This window comes from Phyllobates terribilis, unplaced genomic scaffold (genome assembly GCF_046119375.1).
Source record: "Phyllobates terribilis strain yellow unplaced genomic scaffold, ASM4611937v1 Scaffold_8__6_contigs__length_399053987, whole genome shotgun sequence".
NCBI lineage: Eukaryota > Metazoa > Chordata > Amphibia > Anura > Dendrobatidae > Phyllobates > Phyllobates terribilis.
The window spans coordinates 56,577,968-56,597,826 of NW_027362768.1; the positions used below are offsets into that span (position 1 = coordinate 56,577,968).

The 19,859-nt window shown below is 41.9% G+C and overlaps 1 protein-coding gene across 3 annotated transcripts in view; it reads left to right on the forward strand.

Moving 5' to 3' along the window:
• HMCN1 (hemicentin 1) overlaps positions 1–19,859 on the forward strand; it is a 924,522-nt gene that overhangs the window by 797,291 nt on the left and 107,372 nt on the right. For all 3 annotated transcript variants that reach the window (XM_073642974.1, XM_073642975.1, XM_073642976.1), the window contains 2 exons: positions 2,590–2,652; positions 2,968–3,087. In XM_073642974.1, coding sequence (XP_073499075.1) covers positions 2,590–2,652; positions 2,968–3,087 — 183 coding nt within the window. The remainder of the gene's footprint in view (positions 1–2,589; positions 2,653–2,967; positions 3,088–19,859) is intronic.

The window sequence follows — 19,859 nt, forward strand, 5'->3', positions numbered from 1 at the left end:
TCAGTGTGCTTTTCCCATATGCAGTTGATGGAACTTTATGTGCTGAAGGGAAGCTGTAGTTCGTAGTCTATTTGAGTCATCCATAGCTTATTTTCCTAGTGCAGGTCCTGGACACTGAAATAGATTGGTCCTGTGGCAATTTTCCAAATAGGACTCTCCATTAATATGACCACGACCAGAGATTTTAGGTGCTGTTTTGTCTCTTCCACCAGCAGCAACAGGCATCACCTGTTCCAGAGCTTACTGCAGAATAAGTAGTTCTGCCCCCAGAAGTTCTTTTGGCCAGACTTCAACTTTGTTCTTGATTGCTGACATCAACACCCTTCTCCTCTGTGAAATCACCAACTGTATTGTGAGCCCTCGCGGGCAGGGTCCTCTCTCCTCCTGTACCAGTCGCTGACTCGTTTTTGTTCAAATTATTGTACTTGTTGTTTGCTATGCATATCCCTTTTAAACATGTAAAGCGCCATGGAATTAATGGGGCTATAATAATAAATAATAATAATAATATTGTATGTGTTATCCTCTGGTAGGCTGCAATTCCTGTTAGTCAGGGATGACAGAGTTAACTATAAGGCCGGCGCATGGTTGAGGAGGATTGGGGAGCTGTGTGTCAGTTACTGTTTTGTTAGTTAGTTGTTACTCAAAGGAAGGAGTGACGTTTTGAAATGCAGATTTTGATGGAATGGTCAGCTGGTGTCATGTCGCTTTTGGAGAGCCCCTGATGTGCCTAAACAGTGGAAACCCCCTACAAGTGACCCCATTTTGGAAACTAGACCACTCAAGGAATTTATCTAGACGTGGTGCATACCTTGAACCCACAGGTGCGTCGCAGAATTTTACAACGTTGACCTGTGAAAATGAAAAAATATTTTTTTTCCACAAAAATGTTTTAGTCCCAAATCTTTCCATTTTCACAAGGATAGCAGGAGAAAATGGACCTCAAAATTTGTTGTGCAATTTCTCCTGAGTACGCCGATATGCTATATGTGGTCGAAAACTGCTTTTGAGGCACAGTGCAATGCTCAGAAGGGAAGAAGCGCCATATTGGAGTTGCTAGACCGGCTTGAGGGTGCCATGTCACATTGGCAGAGCCCCTGAGGTGCTAGATCAGCTGAACGGGGGTAAGTGACCCCATTTTACAAACTAAGCCTCTCAATGAATTCATATAAGGATGCAGTGATCATATTGACACCACAGGTGTGTCATGGCATTTTATACCATTGGTCTGTGAAGAAAAAATAATTACATTTTTACCACTAAAATGTTGTTTTAGCCCCAGATTTTACATTTCACACTGGGAAATGGGTAAAAATGGCACCAAAATTTGTCCCCCAATTTCTGCTGAATGTAGAAATACCCCACATGTGGCTGTGCAGTACTGCTTAGCCACACAGCGAGACTCTGGAGGGAATGAGCACCATTTGTCTCCGGGAGCGCAGATTTTCCTAGAATAGTTTGCGGACTCCATATATAGAGCCCCTAAGTGCTAGAAGAGCAGAATCCCCCCTCAAGTGACCCCATTTTGGAAATTATACCCCTTTCAGAATTTATCTACAGGTGTAGTGACAATTTTGACTCCATGTGGTTGTATTCCGGAAACAAGCAGTAGTGGATGTTGCTGAGTGAAAATTGCAAACTGCCATTGTAGTGACCAGTACGTTGTTGTGACCAGTGCATTGTAGTGTACATTGTGCCCAGCTCGTGCTTCTGGAGACATGCACCCGTAAATTAGGCATGCTCTCATCGCTACAGAAATGCCAAACATGTGGACGCTAACTGCGGTTTAGGCACACTGGGGATCAGAAGGGAGGGGGCGTTTGGATTTGGGAGGGCAGAATTCGCTGAATTTATTTTGGGAGTGAGGAGCCATAGAGCTTTTCCAGAGCCTTTGTGCTACCAGTAGCGTGGAAGCCTCCTATATTTTCATTAACAGGTGATGGACCTGAGTCTGTATAATGCACATTAATAAATATAAATATGATTAGATAATAACACCGAAATAAACCAACTTCCCTTAATTCGGTGCCTACGATATATGCTCTACCTAACAGCGGAGGTTGGCACCCTATAAAAGCGAAGTGGCGACCCCGTTCATTGGTGGCTTTCCCTAAAATGCGGCGTGCTCTATTTTGCTTGCACCAATATAGTCATATCAAATATGACAACAGATAATAAATGTGTAAATGGGATCACAGAACTCCTCTGTTTACACCCAACAATGTCTTCAAACAACCAATGGGGTAAGGTGTAAACCCAGTTAAATCTAATGAAAATATTTTGATTAAATAAATACTATTGACAAAAAATACTACCTTACCCTCACAAACTCAACTCTACCTGGCAACGGAGGTTGGCACCCTAGATCTCAGTTTGGTACACAGGAAAGGTTGGCAGACAAAGATTTCCCTCACCTTCGATTTGTCCTCGCATCTCTGCTGCTTGAAACAAATCCCACAAGACAACATGTAGTGGAGAGCAAGTTAGACAGAAGGGAGAAGTGGCCTGCACTTTGGAGTGATTTTTAGGCTTTTACACGTTAATGAACAGCATGAACGAGTTTTGCTAACTAACTTTTCTTTCTTGTAGGTGATCTCAAAAACCAGTGCCCTTCTGGATTTAGCTATGAAGTGTCTGGACTTTACTGTGAAGGTAAATTATTTACAGAGCTTGCAGGCCGAGAACAAAATGCAGTGGTCATCAATGCCAATGCCCCGATATAATATGACTTATGTAGGGTAAACTACTAAACAGTGACAGTATTAGCAGGAAATATACAAAGTTGAAGAGGAATTAAAAAAATGAGTTTACAGCAATGAAGAGAAGGGGAAGACAGAATTGATAAACTGTATCAGTGCATAGGGATCAAACAGAGGCAGGGAATCTCAGTCTTCATACATAGAATTATACACGTTTTCCATTAATCACTGTGTAAGTTGTATAACTCATATTTTAAAACACTTTTAGATGATGACGAATGTGCTGTTCACAACCCATGCTCGCATGCATGCCATAACATCATGGGAAGTTATTACTGTTCATGTCCGAAAGGCCTGATGAGCTCTGCAGATGGAAGGACATGCCATGGTAAGCTGTTCTGTTATGTGAATGGATTTTTAATGTTAAAGATTACTCCCACAATCGCATTATTTTTCACAAAGCACAGTAAATGCATTCCTGAAAAGTGGGACGACTGTCATGCAAGTATCATGCGATTTTCATGCAAGTACTATGCGATTTTTATCACCTAGCATCGGAATAACATCCGATTGCAATGCGATTTTAAGATGAGCTTTTACATAGAGGAATTCGCTGTCATTTACACATAGTTTTCCAAGCAAATATTCTTCATTTTATATATATATATATATATATATATATATATATATATATATATATATATATATATATATATATATATATATATATATATATAATACAGTTATATGAAAAAGTTTGGGCACCCCTATTAATCTTAAGCTTAATGTTTTATAAAAATTGGTGTTTTTGCAACAGCTATTTCAGTTTGATATATGTAATAACTGTTGGACACAGTAATGTTTCTGCCTTGAAATGAGGTTTATTGTACTAACAGAAAATGTGCAATCTGCATTCAAACAAAATTTGACAGGTGCATAAGTATGGGCACCTCACCAGAAAAGTGACATTAATATTTAGTAGATCCTCCTTTTGCAAAAATAACAGCCTCTAGTCGCTTCCTGTAGCTTTTAATGATTTCCTGGATCCTGGATGAAGGTATTTTTGACCATTCCTCTTTACAAAACAATTCCAGTTCAGTTAAGTTTGATGGTCGCTGAGCATGGACTGCTCCCTTCAAATGATCCACAGATGTTCAATGATATTCAGGTCTGGGGACTGGGATGGCCATTCCAGAACATTGTAATTGTTCCTCTGCATGAATGCCTGAGTAGATTTGGAGCGGTGTTTTGGATCATTGTCTTGCTGAAAGATCCATCCCCTGTGTAACTTCAACTTTGTCACTGATTCTTGGACATTATTGTCAAGAATCTGCTGATACTGAGTGTAATCCATGCGTCCCTCAACTTTAACAAGATTCCCGGTGCCGGCATTGGCCACACAGCCCCAAAGCATGATGGAACCTCCACCAAATTTTACTGTGGGTAGCAACTGTTTTTCTTGGAATGCTGTGTTTTTTTGCCGCCATGCATAACGCCTTTTTGTATGACCAAACAACTCAATCTTGGTTTCATCAGTCCACAGGACCTTCTTCCAAAAAGAAATTGGCTTCTCCTAATGTGGTTTTGCATACCTCAGCCGACTCTGTTTGTGGCGTGCTTGCAGAAAAGGCTTCTTTCGCATCACTCTCCCATACAGCTTCTCCTTGTGCAAAGTGCGTTGTATAGTTGACCGATGCACAGTGACACCATCTGCAGCAAGTTGATGCTGCAGCTCTCTGGAGGTGGTCTGAGGATTGTCCTTGACTGATCTCACCATTCTTCTTCTCTGCCTTTCTGATGTTTTTCTTGGCCTGCCACTTCTGGCCTTAACAAGAACTGTCCCTGTGTTCTTCCATTTCCTTACTATGTTCCTCACAGTGGAAACTGACAGGTTAAATCTCTGAGACAGCTTTTTGCATCCTTCCCCTGAACAACTATGTTGAATAATCTTTGTTTTCAGATAATTTGACAGTTGTTTTGAGGAGCCCATGATGCCACTCTTCAGAGGAGATTCAAACAGGAGAACAACTTGCAAGTGGCCACTTTAAGTAGCTTTTCTCATGATTGCATACACCTGGCTATGAAGTTCAAAGCTCAATGAGGTTACAAAACCAAAAAAAGTGCTTTAGTAAGTCAGTAAAAAGTAGGTAGGAGTATTTAAAACAAGAAAATGATAAGGGTGCCCATACTTATGCACCTGTCAAATTTTGTTTGAATGCAGATTGCACATTTTCTGTTAGTACAATAAACCTCATTTCAAGGCAGAAACATTACTGTGTCCAACAGTTATTACATATATCAAACTGAAATAGCTGTTGCAAAAACACCAATTTTTATAAAACATTAAGCTTAAGATTAATAGGGGTGCCCAAACTTTTTCATATAACTGTGTATATATATATATATATATATATATATATATATATATATATATATATATATATATATATATATATATATATATATATATATATATATATATATATATATATATATAATATACAGTTGAAACCAGAAGTTTACATACACTATATAAAAAGACACATATGCATGTTTTTCTCAATATCTGACATGAAATCAGAATAAACCTTTCCTGTTTTAGGTCAATTAGGATTACCATAATTTGTAATATTTGCCAAATGCCAAAATAATGAGAGAGAGAGAGAATGTTTTAAGGCATTTTTATTACTTACTGCAAAGTCAAAAGTTTACATACACTAAGATTACTATGCCTTTAAATACACTGTGTTCCAAATTATTATGCAAATAATATTTTCTCAGATTTTCCCAAATTACCTATATGAATTGCAGTCATTGTAATTTTCCAGTCAAATAACTATTAGAGTACAATTGAAAGGTTTTTGTACAAACTGCCTATGATAACAGTATATTTAAAAAAAAATAAAACACTCAAACTGCACTCAAAATGCATGTTCCAAATTATTATGCACAGCAGAGTTTTCAACCTTTTCATTTTAATAAAGAACAAAAAAGTGGTCATTTTTGAAATTATAAGCATTAGCAGGTTATTACAAACTGAAATCAAGCAGTTTTCAACTCAAAACTTTATTCTAGGTGATGTTACATTTGCACATAGGACCCCTTGTTCGAAAGGAGCTTCTGAACTCTCTCGTCCATTGAATTTGTCAGGTTTTGGATGGTTTCTGCTTCACTTGTTTTGCATGAGGACAGAATACCCTCCCAGAGCTGTTGCTTAGATGTGAACTGCCTCCCGCCATCATAGACGCTCCTTTTGATGATGCTCCAGAGGTTCTCAATGAGGTTGAGGTCAGGGGAGCATGGGGGCCACACCATAAGTTTGTCCCCTTTTATGCCCATAGCAGCCAGAGATGCAGATATGTTATGTGCAGCATGAGACGGTGCATTATCATGCATGAAAATGATCTTGCTGCGGAATGCACGGTTCTTCTTATTGAACCATGGCAGGAAGTGCTGTTTGAGAAACTCAACATACATTATGGAGTTCATCTTTACCCCTTCAGGGATCCTAAAGGGGCCGACAATCTCTCTCCCCATGATTCCAGCCCAAAACATTACTCCACCTCCTCCTTGTTGGCACCGTAGCCATGTTTGCATGGGGTGTCCATCAACCAGCCATCCTCCACTCCATCCATCTGGACCATCGAGCGTTGCACGGCACTCATCGGTGAACAAAACAGTTTTGAAGTCAGTCTTCATGTATTGTTTGGCCCACTGGAGCCGTTTCTGCTTGTGTGCAGTGGATAGAGGAGGTCGACAGGATGGCTTACGCACAGCTGCAAACCTCTGAAGGACCCTGCATTTTGTTGTTCGGGAGACGTTGGAGGCACCAGCAGCTTCAAAAACTTGTCTGCTGCTATGACGAGGCTTTTTTGCCGCTGCTCTTTCAACCTGACGTAATTGCCTGTAGGAAAGAGTCCTCAATTTTTCTTATCAGCACGCACACGTGTGTACTGTGAATCAGCTACATACTTCTTGATTGTGCGATGATCACGATGAAGTGTCTTGGCAATGTTGATTGTAGTCATGCCTTGACCTAAACACTCTACAATTTGTTGCTTCTCAGCAGCCGACACATCCTTTTTCTTTCCCATTTTGGCAGAAAATGTAGGCTGCTTAATAATGTGGGACAGCCTTCTTAAGTAGTCTTGCCTTTCATTGGACACACCTGCCAAACTAATTAGCACAGGTGTCTGCAATTGCTTACAGTGATATAAAGAGCCCTGACACACATCGCCATCAATGAGTTTAACTGACAAACAAAAAAATTCTTACCTTATCACTCCTAAACACTTTTTGCATAATAATTTGGAACACAGTGTAATTCTGGACTGCACATATGATGATGTCATGTGTTTGGAAGCTTCTGATAGTTTTTTTGGAAACATCTGAATTAATTAGAGACACCTCTGGATGTATTTTAATGCACACCTGAAACACACTGCTATATATATATTATATATATGTATGTATGTACAGTGGTGGCCAAAAGTATTGGCACCCCTGCAATTCTGTTAGATAATACTCAGTTTCTTCCTGAAAATGATTGCAATCACAAATTCTTTGGTATTATTATCTTAATTTAATTTGTCTTCAATGAAAAAACACAAAAAGAATTGTCCTAAAGCCAAATTGGATGCAATTCCACACCAAACCTAAAAAAGGGGGTGGGCAAAAGTATTGGCACTGTTTGAAAAATCATGTGATGCTTCTCTAATTCGTGTAATTAACAGCACCTGTAACTTATCTGTGGCACCTAACAGGTGTTGGCAATAACTAAATCATACTTGCAGCCAGTTAACATGGATTAAAGTTGACTGAACCTCTGTCCTGTGTCCTTGTGTGTACCACATTGAGCATGGAGAAAAGAAAGAAGACCAAAGAACTGTCTGAGGACTTGAGAAACCAAATTGTGAGGAAGCATGAGCAATCTCAAGGCTACAAGTCCATCTCCAAAGACCTGAATGTTCCTGTGTCTTCCATGCGCAGTGTCATCAAGAAGTTTAAAGCCCATGGCACTGTGGCTAACCTCCCTAGATGTGGACGGAAAAGAAAAATTGACGAGAGATTTCAACGCAAGATTGTGTGGATGGTGGATAAAGAACCTCGACTAAGATCCAAACAAGTTCAAGCTGCCATGCAGTCCGAGGGTACAACAGTGTCAACCCGTACTATCCGTCGGCATCTGAATGAAAAGGGACTGTATGGTAGGATACCCAGGAAGACCCCACTTCTTACCCCGAGACATAAAAAAGCCAGGCTGGAGTTTGCCAAAACTTACCTGAGAAAGCCTAAAACGTTTTGGAAGAATGTTCTCTGGTCAGATGAGACAAAAGTAGAGCTTTTTGGGAAAAAGCATCAACATAGAGTGTACAGGAAAAAAAAGAGGCATTCAAAGAAAAGAACACGGTCCCTACAGTCAAACATGGCCGAGGTTCCCTGATGTTTTGGGGTTGCTTTGCTGCCTCTGGCACTGGACTGCTTGACCGTGTGCATGGCATTATGAAGTCTGAAGACTACCAACAAATTTTGCAGCATAATGTAGGGCCCAGTGTGAGAAAGCTGGGTCTCCCTCACAGGTCATGGGTCTTCCAGCAGGACAATGACCCAAAAGCACTATAAAATGGTTTGAGAGTAAGCACTGGAGACTTCTAAGGTGGCCAGCAATGAGTCCAGACCTGAATCCCATAGAACACCTGTGGAGAGATCTCAAAATGGCAGTTTGGAGAAGGCACTCTTCAAATATCAGGGACCTGGAGCAGTTTGCCAAAGAAGAATGGTCTACAATTCCAGCAGAGCATTGTAAGAAACTCATTGATGGTTACTGGAAGCGGTTGTTCGCAGTTATTCTGGCTAAAGGTTGTGCAACCAAGTATTAGGCTGAGGATGCCAATACTTTTGTCTGGCCCATTTTTGGAGTTTTGTGTGAAATGATCAATGATTTGATTTTTGCTTCATTCTCTTTTGTGTTTTTTTCCCTTCAAGCAAATTAAATGAAGATAATAATACCAAAGAATTTGTGACTGCAATCATTTTCAGGAAGAAACTGAGTATTATCTGACAGAATTGCAGGGGTGCCAATACTTTTGGCCACCACTGTATATGTGTATATTTTTTATAGATATTGTGACAGAGTCACTGGTGTTATATGTGAGGGGAGATATGTTTCACTATGCTTCTTAGACTTAGTGAACTGAAACCTACAATTTCCTCCAGCATATTATGTGTCGGGGGTTAATTCATTATTTAAAAGGTGTGGTTTTTGTGAGTAGGTGAGAGACTGGTGGGACCCTACTCATCATATCTCTGCCTTGAGGGTGTGGCTAGGAGCAATTAAATACTCAGTCACTTTTTTTTTCTGTGTGTGGTCTGGAAAGTGAAGTCTCCAGGCTGTGTGTGGTGAAGCCAGAGAGCTCCACTGAAAGACTGTTGTTTGATGGGACTTCACTGTGTGACCCGAAGCAGGCGAAGCCCCGCTCACTTAAGGACTGTGCTATACTTTATCTTTTGTTTCCTGTTATCCCTGAGAGGACTTGTTTATTTTTGTGGAACCCTGCTGGAGTTTTTGCCATCTAATAAATAAGCAGGAAGTTAACCCGAGACGTGTGTCCTGAGTCTGCCTCTGTGAGAGCTGAGCAAGTCACTTTACCACATTTAGTGTGAGAGTGCTGGCAATATTTCATGAGCACGTGTACCTGCCACAGAGAATGGTGGATGTCCTGGGTGAAGGCTGTCAGCTAGCCAGAGATGTCTGGCAGCATGGAGGAGATTATTAAGCATTTAGTCCAGAGCCAAGCGCAGCAACACCAGCAACACCTGCAGCAATTACAGCAGCACCAGGAGCTACAGCTGCAGCAGATCCTGCAATAGCAGCAAGCTCAGCAGGAAATGACCAAACTAATGTTGCAACAGAACCAGTTACAGGAGAAGGTGCAGCAGCAGTACCAGCAGGAGCAGCAGCAGCAGATACAGCTTCTGGCAGACGCCATCCAGGGCAGAGCGACCGCCCCACCCCCAGGGCCGACTGATGACTCACACGTCAGGAAGGCGGTAAGAAGGGCCATACAAAAGATGACCCCCAGGGATGATGTAGAAGCCTTTCTGACAGTCTTTTAGAGGGTGGCTGATCAGGAGAGACTTCCACCGGAACAGTGGGCCGAGGTTCTGGCTCCATATTTATCGGGTGAACCCCAAAAAGCATATTATGACTTAGCGCTGCAGGATGCCAAAGAATGTGCCAAACTAAAGTCAGCCTGGGAGTGAATATGGTGGTGAGAGCCCAAAGAATCCACCACTGGGTGTATGCTGGCGACAAACCCCCTTGTTTGCAGATGTTTGACCTGTTGCATCTCTTCCAGAAGTGGTTGCAGCCAGAGTCTTCCACTCCTGCCTAGATGGTCGAGCAGGTGGTGATTGATAGGTTTATACACTCCCTTCTCAAGTCAGTACAGCCTTGGGTTGCCCAGGGTGATCCACAGAACGCAGATTACCTCGTCGGCCTAGTAGAGAGGTTACCAGGTGGTTGAGAAATCCCTCAGGAAACCGGATATAGTCACTTCCCCAAACTAGGTTACCCAAAAAGGGACGGGTTCACCACGAAAGGGGTTTAGAGCCACAACTGGGGGGCGTCCCACTTCCACTGAAGGTGCTGCAAGGCCCGTTGTTAAGGATATAGTCTGTTGGCGGTGTCACAATCCAGGACACTTAGCCACCCGGTGTCATATGTCAGCTGAGCCAATGGACTACAGCATAGGGAGATGGCGTTCCCATTATGCTTATCCAGCCTGCAGTGTGGACTGTCTCCCCGGTGAGGGATCGCAGGCGTGTGCCGTGTCTATTAATGGAGTAAAGGTTTTTGGACTCTTAGACTCTGGGAGTCTGGTGACCTTAATCAGAGCTACCCTTCCCCAGCAGTTGGTCCCTACCAAAACTGTGGGCGTTCGGTGCATCCATGGTGACACCAAGGACTACCCCGTGGCTACAGTGACAGTGGGAACAGACTGTGGTGCCCAGTCCCACGAGGTCGGGGTGGTCAAGGACCTGATACATCCTATCATATTGGGCCGTGATTTTTCTTTGTTTTGGGACTTGTGGGGAAAGGGAACCGGGCTAAGTAGTATGGACAAAAGGCAGGTCCATAGGGAACAACCCCTGACGAAGTCTCAAGTGGATGAGTTCCCACTGTGTGTCCTTGCTGGCGGTGAGGGTGAGACGGTGACCGAGGAGGCTGACCTTCCTGAGTTAAATGTGTCCAGAGAGAACTTTGGGACTGCTCAAGTTTGGGACCTTACCTTAAATGGGGCATTTGACCAGGTTACTGTTTGTAATGGGGTCGCTCAAGAGCCGGGGGGCCGACACCAGGTTCCCCCACTTTGCAGTTATGGGGGAGTTGTTATATGGGGTGGCAAAAATAAGGGGTGGGGAGATAGTGGAACAACTACTAGTGCCAGGGCCATACCGGCGGAGAGTATTAGATATGGCCCATTCACATGTTCTAGGGGGTTACCTAGGGGTCAAGAAAACTCAGGAGAGGATATTGAGAAGGTTTTATTTGCCAGGGTGTTACCAAGAAATTTTTAACTGTTGTAGGTCCTGCCCCACCTGCCAAATAACCGCTCCCTCTTCAGACTTCCGTAGTCCACTAATCCCACTATCAGTGATAGAAATCCCCTTTGAGAGGATTGCTATGGACCTAGTGGGGTCCTTAGTCAAATCAGCCCGGGGCCACCAATATATTCTGATGGTCATGGACTATGCGACCCAGTATTCAGAAGCGGTACCACTAAGGAACTCATCGAGTAAGTGCATAGCCAGGGAACTTGTCCATATATTTGCCAGGACCGATCTGCCAAAGGAAATACTAACTGATCAAGGGACCCCATTCATGAGCAAGATAATGAAAGAGCTGTGTAAGGTCCTCCAGATTACCCCGCTGCGAACCTCTGTTTACCATGCACAGACAGATGACCTAGTAGAGCGCTTTAGCAAAATCCTAAAAGCGATGCTCAAGAAAAGTCATAGAGAAGGATGGACGTGACTGGGACTATCTGCTACCATTCCTGCTCTTCTTGATATGGGAGGTTCCGCAAGCCTCTACTGGCTTTTCCCCATTTGAGCCATAGTATGGACGACATCCGCAAGGGCTCCTTGATATCGCTAAGGAAACCTGGGAAGCTGAGGTTAGGTCACACCGGAGCATCATTGAATATGTCGCCTAGATGCAGGAAAGAATGGCGAAAGTGATGCCTATCGATAAGGTGCATCTTCTCCAGGCCCAGTAGGCTCATGCAAGGGTCTATAACCGATCGGTGAGGCCGAGGCAGTTCCAGCCATGGGACCGTGTTTTGGTGCTAATCCCTATAGTCGAGAGCAAGTTCCTGGCCAAATGGCAAGGCTTGTACGAGGTGGTGGAGAAAATCAGCAAAATTAATTATAAAGTCCCCCAACCTGGCCGAAGAAAGCCGCACCAAGTGTACCATGTGAATCTGCTCAAGCCGTGGCGAGATCGGGAACCTGTGGAAGCTCCTTGCCTGGGAGCCGCTTCCGAGGTGGAAGAGGTCACGATAGCAGAGACTCTATCGCCGGCCAAGAAACAGCAGTGTTGAGAACAGCTACAGCAGAATCGTGACCTGTTCTCGGAGTTGCCGAGGCGTACTCAGGTGGTAGAGCATGACGTGCTAACAGAGCCGCATATACGAGTGAACATGAAGCCATACAGGATTCCTGAAGCATGCTGAGAGGTCATCTCAACTGAGATGAAAAGGATGTTAGACCTCGGTGTGATAGAAGAGTCGAAGAGTGGATGGTGGAGTCCCATCGTCCTCATGCCAAAACCCAACAGGGAGTGGAGATTTTGTAACGACTACCGCCGGCTGAATGAGGTGTCCAAGTGTGACGCATACCCGATGCCCCGCGTCGACAAACTCATTGAGAGGCTTGGACCTGTGAGGTACATTACCACACTTACCACACATCTGTCTAAGGTACAGGCCATTCTGGATGCTCTGAGGAAAGCGGGACTTACTATAAATCCAAGAAAATGTGCCGTTGGAAAGGATGAAATAGAAAAGAAAAAAGCTGTCTATGGAGCGCTGAATTAATCACTGGGAAACAATAATTGGGGCTAAAAAATATATTTAATAAGCCTTCTCCACAATGCGTTTCGATAGCCAAACTATCTTCATCAGGTGGTACAAGGATATGGATAAAAGAAAAACATTTATAGGGAAGGTTTCACAATGATTGGTTAACAAACTAATTGGTTAATCATGGGTTCTGAAAACCCTTCATGTGCTGGTGTGCAGGTACTTCTCATGTCAGCACATGGACAATAAGCACATGAATTCACAGAATTGGGAGAAAAGTAGATAAGCAGTGGAATATAGCAATGATGTTACTGAAGAGTGTTAAAATCATGTGTAATAACAAGATGCAATATTAAAAATACAATATAACATATTCAAAGTAAAACAATAATGATGAGAAGGAAGAAAAAAGGGGTGAAATCACCCATATGCCTGGGAGAAGAAAAGGGAGGGAGGGGGGGTTCCCTAGGAATTGACTACATTTTCAAGGGCCAAATTCAAACCTTCAGGGGCTAATGTGCCTAATTTGAAAATCCAAAAACTCTCCTTATTAATTAGACTAGCCAACCAATCCGGGACAGTATCAGGTACATGATCAATGATAGTGAGCCTCATGAATTTGGATCTTTCTGATGGACAATACTAAAATGTTTAGATACACTGTGTAGTTGATAACCTGTTCGTATGTTATGTCTATGTTTATTAAGGCATGCATGCATAGTTTGTATTGTACTGCCCACATATTGGAGGTCACATGTACATTCTAATAAATAAATTACATGTGTTGCTTGACAGTTCACATCGTATTTAATGTAAAAAAATTTTCCTGTAGTTTGTGATGAAAACATCTTTTGGGTACCATTTTGAATGGTTTTGCAACACAAACATTTTGGCGTGTTACAAGAATGGCAACCCAAACGGGAACTGTCATGTGGTAACTATATTTTTGACTTCAAAGATGCATTACTTGGTGCAATTAAACTTTGTAGGTTTTTATTTTTTCTGTAGATAATTCTTGGTTTGTTAGGTATACATGGTCCTAAAATTGGATCTCCCTTCAAAATGAACCAAAATGTATTCAGAATGTTTTGAACGGTAACTCTGGATTGACTAAATGTGGTGACCATGCTCCACCACGCCAATTCAGGGACCATTTTATTTTTACCACTAGATGATTCTATCCTATCAATACAGATGTCCCGAGTCAGGACTTTGGTCCCGGAGACAGCATCATTTAGCAGTCTTTTAGGGTAACCTTTCTGTATAAATCGTTTCCTAAATATTTTTGATTCTACCAGAAATTCAGAATCTCTAGTGCATTTTTTTCGGATGCTCCAATATTGTCCATAAGGGACATTGGTGATCCATTTTGGGAGATGTCCACTATCAAACCTCCGATAACTGTTTACATATACCGGTTTGAAAAAAGTTGATGTGAACAATCTTCCCATGGTATCAAACTGTACCATTAGGTCCAAAAACTGGAGGGCAGTTTCAGAAATGGTTGCTGTGAAAGATAGACCCCACGAGTTAGAATTAAGCTCATCAACAAATTTGAGTGCATTCTCGCTTGTGTCCCTCCACAGGAAGAATAAATCGTCTATTTAACGACGGTAAAAAACCACATGATTCGCCTCCATAGGGGACTGTGCGACGAAGACAGGCTCAAATGCCCCCATGAACAAATTAGCGTAACTCGGGGCGAATATCGTCCCCATCGCACAGCCTCTTAACTGGCGATAGACCAACCCATCAAATGTGAACAAATTAATTACAGACGTAAATAATAAATAATAATAATAATTTATTTATAGACGTCTTAAGGAAATTCTTTTGTTCAATTGAGATATTATTATCAGTTATCAAATAATGATCAACTGCTTTTAACCCCAAATCATGGGATATGTTACTGTACAGGGCACTGACATCGAGAGTCAGGATGAGGCAATTGTTCATGGGGGGGGGACTTCTTAAAAGTTTGATCAATTGGGAAGAATCTCTGAAATACGAATCAAGTTTGAGAACATATTTTTGGAGGAAGAGGTCAATATAATGGGAAAGATTACTGGTAATAGTACCAATTCCCGAGATTATTAGACAATCGGGGGGATTGGTAGGACTTTTATGTATCTTGGGGAGGAAATAAAAGAAAGGAACCCTGAATTGTGCTACATCTGAGAACTTCTTCTCTTTTTTGTTTAGAAGACCATTAGCATATGCAGTTTTCACAAGTTCTTTGTATCTCCAAAAAATGGAAACAGAGGGATCATGAGACAACATTTCATAATAATCGTGGTCATTCAAGATCCATCTTCCCTCCCGAAGATACCAGCCTCTATTCATCAGTACTATACCACCCCCTTTGTCCGCACTTTTGATAATAATATTCTGATTATCCCTAAGTGAAGTGACAGCTCGTCTCTCTCCAGGGCTCAAATTATCTCTAATTTTCAAATGTTCCAAAGACCGAATGTCTTTTAGGATAAGTTGTTGGAATGTTTCAAAAAAACATCCACATGTATGGGTTCAATATCTGAATTACCAATAGGAGGAGGGTTTTGTGGGGATGGGGTGGTGAACTTTTTTCTCTCATTGTATAGTTAGTTTTCTAAAAAAAATCATTAAGATCAAGATAAATTGAGAAAACATTGGTTGGAGAGTTAGGACAAAAGGATAAACCCCATTCAAGTAATAGGGCTTCATCCTTGGTTAAATTATGATCTGACAAATTGAAGATACCTACATTACTACTATTTATCATTATGATGATTATGATTTATAATCTCGGTCTTACTCTTATTTTCATACTCTAAAAGAGTTTGGACATTTGTTGCTTGTCTACTTCATTTAAAGATAGAGAATTATTATCAGTATTCAATAATGCATTATTGTTTGGAAGACCAAAAATTTCTGATATAAGGAGCTCCCTATGACACTCACGGTTTGTATTGAAAACTTCCATTTTTTCTAGATTATGGAGACTACAATGTGGAATTTTAGAGTATGAAAATAAGAGTAAGACTGAGATTATAAATCATATTGATATCCTGTTTCTGAGACAATATATAGCTGAAAAGCTTGTATCCAAGGGTCTAAGATTATTACAAAAATCCTCCTTCCCGCAAGACCCCTTGTTTACTAGGGAATGGGATGACCTTTCCCTTAATTGTTCTTTTGGTATGATGAATCTTCTGATTATCAAAAGGAATTATTTGACTCAACAAGCCTTAGAAGAGCTTAAACTTCTTAGAATGAATTTGGACTCATATGCTCCTTTATTGGAATTTAGAGAATGTGATTTAAACCTTAAATTTAAACTTATCAAATTTGAAGAGGACATTCTAAGAAAAAAAGCAGCAAAATTATTACGAGATAGGAAGGGTATACTTGTGGATTAGGAAACTATAGATATTCCTGCCTTGCCACGGCAGGAACAAGCCAGGTTGACCAATAGGTGTAACGAAATTACATAGTTACATAGTTTATAAGGCCGAAAAAAGACAAGCGTCCATCCAGTTCAGCCTATTTCTTGTGCACTGCAGCTATTCCGCAGCGTTGATCCAGGGGAAGGTAACAAAAAAACATGCGGTATAGGCCAATTTACATCATTGAGGAAAAATTCACTTCCCGACACCAATCTGGCAGTCAGATTAAATCCCTGGATTAATTAACTAAGCATAAGATGTAATTTTATTGTTCTCAAGAAAGGCGTCCAGGCCTCTCTTGAACTCATTAAGTGAGTTGGACATCACCACTTCCTCTCCCAGAGAGTTCCAGAGTCTCACGGCTCTGACCGTAAAGAATCCCCTTCTATGCTGGTGCAGGAACCTCCGTTCCTCCAGACGCATAGTGTGCCCCCTCGTCTTTGTCACCATCCTTGGTATAAACAGGTCATGGGAGAGATCTCTGTACTGCCCCCTGATGTATTTATACATGTTTAGGAGGTCTCCCCTAAGCCTTCTCTTTTCCAATGTAAATAGGCCTAATTTTGACAACCTCTCTGGGTATTCTAGTCCCTCCATTCCCTTTATTACATTAGTCGCCCTCCTTTGTACCCTCTCTAGCTCCAATATGTCTTTCCTGAGCACCGGAGCCCAGAATTGTGCACAATATTCTAAGTGCGGCCTTACCAGCGCTTTAAACAGAGGAAGAACAATGTTCTCATCATATGCCCCTATTCCTCTTCTGATGCATGCCATGACTCTATTTGCCTTCGCAGCTGCTGCCTGACACTGGGCACTCCAATTTAATTTGCTATTAACCAAGACGCCCAGGTCCTTCTCCATGTCAGATTTCCCCAACGGTTTCCCATTTAATATGTATGGGTGACTGCTGTTTTTCTTTCCCATGTGCATAACCTTACATTTATCGGCATTGAACACCATTTGCCATTTTTTAGCCCAACTCCCCAATTTATCTAAATCCTCCTGTAGCTGTGCCCTGTCCTCATCTGTATTAACTACTTTACAAAGTTTAGTATCATCTGCAAATATTGCTATTTTACTATGCAACCCTTCCACTAGATCATTAATAAATATATTAAATAATATAGGGCCCAAGACAGACCCTTGAGGCACCCCGCTAGTAACCCTGACACACCCTGAGCTTACTCCATTGATAACCAGCCTCTGCTTTCTATCACTCAGCCAGCTATTTACCCACTTGCACACATTATCCCCCAGACCAAGCATTCTCATTTTATATACCAACCTTTTGTGTGGCACGGTATCAAACGCTTTGGAGAAGTCAAGGTATACAACATCCACTGACTCTCCCCGGTCCAGCTGTGAGCTCACCTCCTCGTAGAAGGCGATCAGGTTTGTTTGGCAGGAGCGATCCCTCATGAATCCATGTTGATATGGAGTTAGACAGTTATTATCATTAAGATATTCTACAATAGCATCTCTAAGAAATCCTTCAAACAATTTACCCACAACAGACGTTAAGCTGACTGGTCTATAGTTCCCAGGGTCACTTTTAGACCCCTTTTTGAATATTGGTACCACATTTGCTTGGCGCCAGTCTAGTGGGACAGTCCCTGTCCATAAAGAGTGCTTGAATATAAGATACAGCGGCCTGTCTATCACATTACTTAATTCTTTTAGTACCCGGGGGTGTATGTCATCTGGGCTTGGTGACTTGTCTATTTTGATATTATTTAGGCGTTTCTGAACTTCCTCCTGGGTTAGGTGGGTGATATTTAGCGGAGGGTTTACTTTATCACTCTGCATTTCCTCCGATAAATTGTTTTCTTTTGTGAAAACAATGGAGAAGAAGCTATTGAGTAGGTTTGCTTTACCCTCATCGCCCTCTATGATTTTACCCAGGTTATTTTTCAATGGGCCAACGCCATCAGTTTTAATCCTTTTACTGTTTATATAGTTAAAGAACAGTTTGGGATTCGTTTTACTTTCCTTGGCAATTAGTCTCTCTGTCTCCTCTTTTGCTATTCTTATTTGTTTCTTACAGATTTTGTTTTTTTCCCTATAAGATATTAGCGCTTCCTCGCTGCCTTCTTGTTTAAGTTTACCAAAAGCCCTTTTTTTCTTTTTCATTGCCCTATTGACTTCCTTATTTAGCCACATTGGCTTCCTCCTATTCCTAGCCCTTTTATTCCCATAAGGTATGTACCTTCTACAGTGACTATGTAGGACTGTTTTGAAAATTTCCCATTTTCTATCCGTGCTCCTATTACTAAAGATACTATCCCAGTCTATAAGGTGAAGGGCATCTCTTAGCTGATCAAACTTTGCCCTCCTGAAGTTCAGTGTTTTTGTGACTCCCTTGCTGGGCACCCTACTGAAGCACATGTGGAATTGTATAATGTTGTGGTCACTATTTCCAGGTGCCCCCCGACCTGCACCTCAGTTATTCTGTCTGGCCTGTTAGTTAATATTAAGTCTAAAAGGGCCGTCCCTCTAGTTGGTTCCTGCACAAGTTGTGACAAATAATTGTCTTTGATAATTGATAGAAACCTGTTTCCTTTCTGAGATCTACAGCTTTCGGTTTCCCAGTCTATATCGGGGTAGTTGAAGTCCCCCATAATAATCACCTCGTTATTTTTTGCTACTTCGTCTATTTGTCTCATTAATAGACTTTCCGTGGCTTCTGCTATATTTGGTGGTTTATAACAGACTCCTATGATAATTTTATTATTGTTTTTTGCCCCATGTATCTCCACCCATAAGGACTCGACCTCCTCATTTCCCTCCCATACATCCTCCCGTATTGTAGGCTTTAGACACGTCTTTACATATAGACAGACTCCACCCCCTTTCCGACTTCTTCGATCCCTTCTAAACAGACTGTAACCCTGTAAGTTAACTGCCCAGTCATAGCTTTCATCTAACCATGTCTCGGTTATTCCCACTATGTCATAGTTACCTGTAGATATTTCTGCTTCCAGTTCATCCATCTTGTTTGTCAGGCTCCTGGCATTTGCTAGCACGCAGTTTACATGATTTTATTTTGTTCCAATCTTCTCCCTGTGGATTGTATTAGAAATTTTCTTACCTCCCTTCCAAGTATCTTGTCTTGGACCTTCTTTGTCGCACTTCATATCTTTCATTAGTATGTTCTCTGGTTGCATGTTCGTGTCCGGCGTTTTTCTTCCCATCCCCTCTTCTTCTAGTTTAACGCCCTCCTGATGAGTGTTGCGAGTCTCCTGGCGAATGTGTGCTTCCCGGGTTTGTTGAGGTGTAGTCCGTCTCTGGCAAGGAGTCCGTCATAGAGGTAATTCACACCGTGGTCCAGGAATCCAAATCCTTGTTGTCTGCACCATCGTCTCAGCCAGTTGTTCACCTCAAGGATCCTGTTCCATCTCCTGACGCCATGCCCGTCTACTGGAAGGATAGAAGAAAAAACTACCTGCGCATCCAGTTCTTTTACTTTCTTCCCCAATGCTTCAAAGTCCTTGCAGATTGTCGGTAGGTCCTTCTTTGCCGTGTCATTGGTGCCAACATGTATCAGAAGAAATGGGTGGACATCCTTGGAGCTGTTAGGATCATTCAGCCATGGAGGGTCCTTGTTGGAGTCGGGGTATCCCCGTAACAAGAAATACACAGACACGTAGTGT